Raw genomic sequence first — 7,500 nt, forward strand, 5'->3', positions numbered from 1 at the left:
GTGTGTGTGTGTGTGTGTGTGTGTGTGTGTGTGTGTGTGTGTGTTACCATTATGGCATTCAAACACGCTTTGCATAATCATTTTACAATGTAATACGATGCGCGCAATTACAGTGTGAGATGCTTCTGTGTATGGAGCTAGTCTGCACTTCTGTGACGGCAGGTCTTATCTCTTTGTTTCCAGCACTTCATGCGATAATTGATAAGTTATTGTTTTCCCCACCACGCATTACAAAATGATTTCAGCTGTTTTTACAATGTTTGTCGTGTTCTTTAGCTTATATGCTACCATTTCAGGTAGTTTTTTTCCTTCGCTTTTTGGGTAATAATACACTCAGGTGTGTACACACATTATGGAATAGTTCCAGGGATTTCTCTCATTAGGTGCAATATATTTTTTTCAGGTGTTTCTGAAGATGAGACACAGAGATCAGCTGGATGCCGCTGTTGATGCTAAGGTAATGTATCTTTCTGCTGGTTCTGTAATCTTTCGGTTGAACGACATAAACTGATGATGTCGCGCGTGTGTGCAGCAAGCACTTAGCGCACGTAAAAGAACCCACGAGAACAAAAGGGTTGTTCCTTGCAAATTTCTGTAGAAAAATTCACTGTGATGGTAAGAACAAATAGACTTGCAGGCAGGAAGACTTAAATGTATATGGGTGGCGCTGCGTTGTGGCGACGCGCTCTTTCTGGGGAGAGCAGCCCGAATTCACGGAATTTTTTGTCGTAAAAAAAGAAAAAAAAAAGATGTACAATACAATACTAAACTATACAATATGACACAATGCAATGCAATGCAGTACAATACAATACAATACAATAAATATACAATGCCAGAGCTTAGGATTTGGTCAATAGTTTATGGGTCATTTGACCTGTTCGCCTCAAAATCAGTAGGTCAGTCTGAAAATAAATGGGTCATGAAAAGAATCCCCTTCTTCCTCCATCATTGGCAATTATCCACGCCCTCTCCCCCTCCAAACATGTGTATTTTCATTTATACATTGTGTAGCGCACACTTTCACACACACACACACACACACACACACACACACACACACACACACACACACACACACACACACACGTGTCTGTGTGTGTACGTATCATTGTTGTAGCTGTTGTTGTTGTTTTCCTGTACAAGCAGATGTGCATGTATGTGCACGTATACAATATTATGGACCAGAAAAAAATTACCCAGAAACAGTCAGTCAACAATCTCACACACACACACACATACACGCACACGCACACACACACACACACACACACACACACACACACACACACACACACGAGAGAGAGAGAGACAGACAGACAGACAGACAGACAGACAGAGAGAAGCTAATTGCTGAAATTCCTTTTTCCCGCGTGCACACATACAAATAAAACACACACCCGTCACAGGACATGTAACACACAGCCTGTTCTGAATTGCAAATAGTAATCAGCCCGGTGCAGAGCAACGGCATAGGTTTCAGACAAAACGACATCTGCTCACGTTTTAAGGACAGGTGCGCAAGTCCAGTTGACAGCATTTTCTAACCCTCACAGAAACTCTCCACATCACTTGCCGGTTTGATGTGTGCTTGAATAAGCAGCTGAAGAGTTAGCTGATTATTTGTTTGTTATCCAAGCGATGTTCTTCTTTCCATTGCCCCCTAATTCCTTATGTTTGTATTTTAAGATTAGTAATTGTACAGAACAGAAGGGAAAATAAATTAGTACAGAATCAATACCGTCACCACCACCGCCGCCATTACGATCATCATCACTATCATCACCATAACAATTATCGCCAGTGTCATTTCCTGGTATAAAAGCCAAACATTTTTTTTTTCATATTCATTTATGATCCATATGTTTTTTCACGTTTTTTGTTTCTTTTTTTCACTCATCGTGCGAAATGATCCCAGGCAATAATACACAAAGTTATAGCAGTTCATGTGCAAGCATAACGACGCAAGAAACCTCCACACCTCCTCAAAACATGCACAACCTTTCGGGCACACTGATCTTCGATATGTTTTACGCTAAACTTTTGGGTAGGCTCTCAAGGCCAGATCAGTGTATTGGGTCTATGAGAAAGTAAGTTGGGTAAGGCAAGGCAAGACATTCATTTCAGGTACTCCCCTGGGGACACAGGAACATTATACATCAACGTCTTTGACACGCGCTATACTAACAAAAAAAAAGAGTGATCTCGAAAGGTGAATCTAAAAAATTCAAAAAGGAATCTACTCCTTTTCTTCTCCCCCCCCCCCCCCCCCAATACAGCAGACATCATGGTATAGCGTTTATGGATCAGTCAGCACGCTTTTTTGACACCTCTTACAGACTTACAGAAGCTTAAACCGAACCTCCATTCTTTCTTTCTCTCAGCTGAAGGAGAGAGAGCGGCAGGCCAGGGAGGAGAGGGAACGACGGGAGAGGGAGGAAAGACAAAGAGAGGAAAGACAAAGAGAGGAAAGACAACGGGCGGCGCGGGCAGAGAGGGAACAGCGGGGCGAGGAGGACAGCTCCTCCACCACCACCTCCTCCCTCAACACTACCACCAGCGAGTCCGGGTTCCAGTCGGACCGCAACGAGCGGTCGTTCCGGTCCAAGGCGGACATCGAGGCCATGGACAGGCTGAACGAGGTGTCGGAGAACGAGGAGGAGCCGGACGAAGCGGAGGTGGAGAAGGAGAAAAAGGAGGAGGAGGAGAAGAAGAAAGAGAAGGAGAAGATTAAGAAGAAGAGAGAAGGACTTGGGGATCAGCCGTAAGTGGAGGGGGGCGGGGAGGGATGGAGGGGGGGACAGTGGTTATTGACGAACGCATGCATGCATGGCACACGCACGCACGCACGCACGCACGCGCACACACACACACACACATGTACGGCAGACATACACTCACGCGCCGGCACTCACTCACACACACACACACACACACACACACACACACACACACACACACACACACACACATGTACGGTAGACATACACTCACGCGCCGGCACTCACGCGCGCGTGCACCCATATAACCTTTTGCCTCTGTCCGCATCTCTCTCTCTCGCTCTCTCATACACACAATATATATATTCATTTATTTATTGATTGATTGATATACACAGAGAGAGATAATATCACCAAATAGTCATATACGTCCACCTCACCCACGCACACCCACGTATTCATAAACGAATATACAAATGGACACATAACCATCACAAACACCATCCCTCTGTTTACCCCCATCCTTCCTGTGCCCCCAATCCCCAATCCACGCACACTCCCTGTCTGCGATTCGAATTGATCCAACTTTATAACGAGGATCATTCGATTTGATTTTTCAGGGCATATAACATCTTCAGGCTGACAGAGAGAGATTTCGAGAACTCCACAGAGCTAGAGATGAAGGTTCGTCGCGGTATACGTCTGGTCATGTACATCATCATCTTCTGTCTCATCGTGGCTGGAGGAGTTGTCTCCCGTACCGCTCTTCTCTGGCTCGGGTCCGACAACCTCTTGGTGAGTTGGTTGGCTAGTTGGCTGGTTGGTTAGCTGGCTTGGTGGATAGAGCATAGGTGGTGTGTGTGTGTGTGTGTGTGTGTGTGTGTGTGATGTTTCATATACGTGTAAGTTCAGTGCCGCCAGCGAGCACATGAAACGCACTTATTTCTTTCTTCATTCACTTATTTATTTATTTATTTATTTATTTAATTTAATCAACAGATTACATGAATACAAGAGGGACAAACTTCTTTCCTTGCCTTGTCAAGCTAGGTACGTGGATTGGCTCGTCCGTTTATCCGTTGGTTGTGAATCTGGTTGCGAGTCAAGATAGAAGCGACCGTCATCTGTTGATGTTGTTTGAGTTGTTGCGATACTGCATGGCTGGCCACATGGTTGCTGGAATGTGTTCCGGTCAGCCAGCTCGTTACATCGGATGGGTGGCAGATACAGACCGCGTCAGTATCAGTATCAGTAGCTCAAGGAGGCGTCACTGCATTCGGTCAAATCCATATACGTTACACTACATCTGCCAAGTAGATGCCTGACCAGCAGCGTAACCCAGCGCGCTTAGGCCTTGAGAGAAAAAAAAAAAAAAAAGAATAAAATAAATAAAGTAAAAAATAACAAAAATTAAAAATAAAAAAAATAAAGTAGAATAAATAAATAAATAAAATGATAGATAAATACATAAAAGTACTACTACTAATAATAATATTTGAAAGGCGCAAAATCTTGATTAAGTCAACTCTAGGCGCGCGCGCGCACCCACACACACACACACACACACACACACACACACACACACACACACACACAAACAAACACACAAACACACACACACACAAAATGTATGTTTAACTGTTTAGCATGAATATTTCTTTGATGACTGGGGAAACAGAGTGGGGCGGTCAGATGGCAGACAAAGGAGGGAAAATGGATGATGAAGAGTTCAGAACCAGAACCAGATTTTGTTTTGAACGGGTATACGAAAATAATCCGTACAGCATGCATGCAGGGTAAGTAAATTGCATTTTGACACAGTTATTAAAATAAATACAAATGTGAAAGGAGTAAAATGCACATAGTACATACGCTGTTTTTTGTTCATATGTTTGTTTGGGTTTGTTTTTTTGGGGGGAGGGTGTGGGGGGGATTTATTGCATCGATTCACATTTTAGGAATGCTTATGCTCTAATACCGTGCATATATTTGGTAGCACTAGTGGTACACAGGCCATTCTTCAAATGAAGTAGATGTTTCCATCATTAGTGAAGTTGATTTTTTTTTTAAATAGTCCAGTTGAGTTTGATTTCTCATGTGTGTGTGTGGTGTGTGTGTGTGTGTGTGTGTGTGTGTGTGTGTGTGTGTGTGAAGAACAGGTCGTGAAATTTGCTGCAGTGTAAGTGTTTCTGATCGTACAGTGACAGTAAATGCTACGTCTCCGAGATACCACTTTAGCTGATTTACAATGTGCTGTCTGGCCATCCGATGCCTGCTGTGTGCTCGCTGAATTGGTAGCGCATGCTGCATTGACTTGAAGTTGTGTACCTTGTAAATGGAGAGAGTTACTACCCTTTATTGTCGTTTGATCTTTTACTGTCTTAGTCTCGTTGTTCTTTAATCTGATGCCAACGGACAGCCCACATATGATGGGCTTATTAAATAATGATGAGGCTGGGAGAGTAAAACATCAGTAAACAGAAAAGAGTGGTACTTCTCTCCATGGACGAGGGACACAATTTGAAGTCAACGCTGTTTATGCTACCAGTTCAGCTTGCAACACAGGTAAATAATAAAAGGTACATGGGAAAAAAACCCGGACACTTCCTGGGTGCTTATCACGGGCTTCTTCGTTAGTGGCCTGCAACTCCCACGTTCAGTCGTATGTACACGAGTGGGCTTTTACGTGTATGACCGTTTTTACCCCGCCATGTAGGCAGACATAGTCCGTTTTCGGGGTGCGCATGCTGGGTATGTTCTTGTTTCCATAACCCACCGAACGCTGACATGGATTACAGGATCTTTAACGTTCGTGTTTGATCTTCTGCTTCGGGCTTATTGTGTGCAAACTCTTCGCAAACAGGCCGAGCAGGCTGCAGATGTACGGGTGATCCTACGGAAGGTGAGCGACACCCCGTCCTTTGACGATTTCCAGCGAGACGTGGGGCCCACCCGGCTGCTAGTGTGTCACCTGGCACCCCTGATGATCAGCTGGCTCCTCTGCCTGATCCAGGTGATCTTCGGCAGACACGACTGGCCCAGTTTCAAGGCCATGGCTTTGGTGAGTTTTTGCTGGGGGGAAAGGTTCGTTGGTAAAGGGTTCCAACATCGACCGCCCTAAAAACCCTCTCGGCCGAGAGAGTGAGGATGTAGCTTAGGCAAGACAGTCTCCACTAGAATGAAATTCTTGTCCAGATAGTCTGGACAGCAGTTGCCTCCTCTGCTCTTTCTGGTGGTCATAGTCGGACATACAAAGTGTCTGTAATTCTGGATACATACTGAACAAAGTTTCGTTTCCTTCCAGGGGATATCGGAATTTTGATGTTAGTTGTACGTACATTTCGGTCGTTTTGCATCATTTTTGTCAGCAAAACTGATACGTGAAAGCCTTAGGTTGGTGAGAAACCATTTAAATACACAAGTTCCAAACTTTCGATTCTGAGTGAAGGAAATTTCTTCTGTATGCTGGATACATCATATCTGTGCCGGTGTGGTCGAGGTGGTGTTTTGTGTGTACATTGTTGATTGTTGTTGTTGTTTTTTATTGTTTCTGTTGTTGTTGGGTAGTTGCTAATGTTGATGTTGAAACGTCGCTCAGCTCTGATATTTCCATGAAACGTTGCATGAAGATCAATGCGCGTGCTTACAGAGAAAAAAGAGAGGAAATATTGCGAATGATTATGCGTATCCTGCTTTTTTTTCTTTTTCTTTTCTTTTTTTTTTTTTTAATCATGTTTGGTTTGTTCCTTTCGTTCTCCGTCTACCTCGTGAAAAGCAGGCAGGTTGAAAATTTCATGGCATGAGAGAGTCATTGAGATTATCTTTGATTCTTCAGACAAACAAACAAAAGAACTGACATGGCTCTTCAAATCGATCTGTATATTAAAGCTCAACATCCATTTCAAAACGCCTCACTGGGCACTGCAAAGAGAAGCCACTGAACGGCCAGTCGGTTTACAATGCCTCAACAAGATGGTGCAGTGTGACTGCACAAGCGTTGTGCATTTTATGTATGTATGTATGGATGGATGGATTGATAAATGGATGGGTGGGTGGGTGTATGGATGTATGTACTTACTGGTGTATGCGTCTCTGTGTGTGTAGATGTATGTACGTACTGGTGTATGTCTGTATGTTAGATCCAACACTCAGCTTATATCACATGATTATTGATTTAGGTTTTCAGACGGGCCAACAGCAAAGTGAGAGCTGTATTATTAATGGTTTCTCCATTGCAGTGGGAAACCATTTACAGCTTAGTATTTCGTGAAGGACTGTGACTCTCAAACTAGAAGGCAAAATTGCACTGGCCCTTAGTTCAGCAGCCTTGGGAGCTAGTTGGCCTTTGGGAGCCATCCCAGCACGGACTGTCCTAAATCCTTCTTGTGCCGAGAGAGTGGAGATGTATCTTGGGCAAGACACTTTCCATTTTTACCAAATTCTAGCCCAGACAGTCGGAACAGAGGTTTCCACCTCTGCTGCTCTGATGGTCATAGTCGACTGTCATACATACATACATACATGTGCATTTTATGCATGTATGCATGGATGGATGAATAAACAGATGGAAGGATGGGTGGGTGGGTGTATGGATATACGTACTGGTGTATGTATGGATGGATGGATGGATGGATGTATCAATTAATCAATCAACCACTCGATCAATCTATCTATCTATCGTTCGCCCAAGTTAAATGTATTAATCAATCAATCAATCAGTCAGTCTATCTATTATCTATCTATCTATCTGTCTATCTATCGTTCTACCCAGGTTACGGTG

General features: G+C 43.7%; 1 protein-coding gene across 1 annotated transcript in view; it reads left to right on the forward strand.

The window, feature by feature from the left end:
- The window catches only part of LOC143297300 (uncharacterized), an 85,989-nt gene that overhangs the window by 57,166 nt on the left and 21,323 nt on the right, over positions 1 to 7,500 (forward strand). The window contains exons 18-21 of the mRNA XM_076609574.1: positions 404 to 457; positions 2,385 to 2,764; positions 3,341 to 3,515; positions 5,584 to 5,781. Coding sequence (XP_076465689.1) covers positions 404 to 457; positions 2,385 to 2,764; positions 3,341 to 3,515; positions 5,584 to 5,781 — 807 coding nt within the window. The remainder of the gene's footprint in view (positions 1 to 403; positions 458 to 2,384; positions 2,765 to 3,340; positions 3,516 to 5,583; positions 5,782 to 7,500) is intronic.

Source organism: Babylonia areolata, chromosome 22, assembly GCF_041734735.1.
Source record: "Babylonia areolata isolate BAREFJ2019XMU chromosome 22, ASM4173473v1, whole genome shotgun sequence".
NCBI classification, from domain to species: Eukaryota; Metazoa; Mollusca; class Gastropoda; order Neogastropoda; family Buccinidae; genus Babylonia; species Babylonia areolata.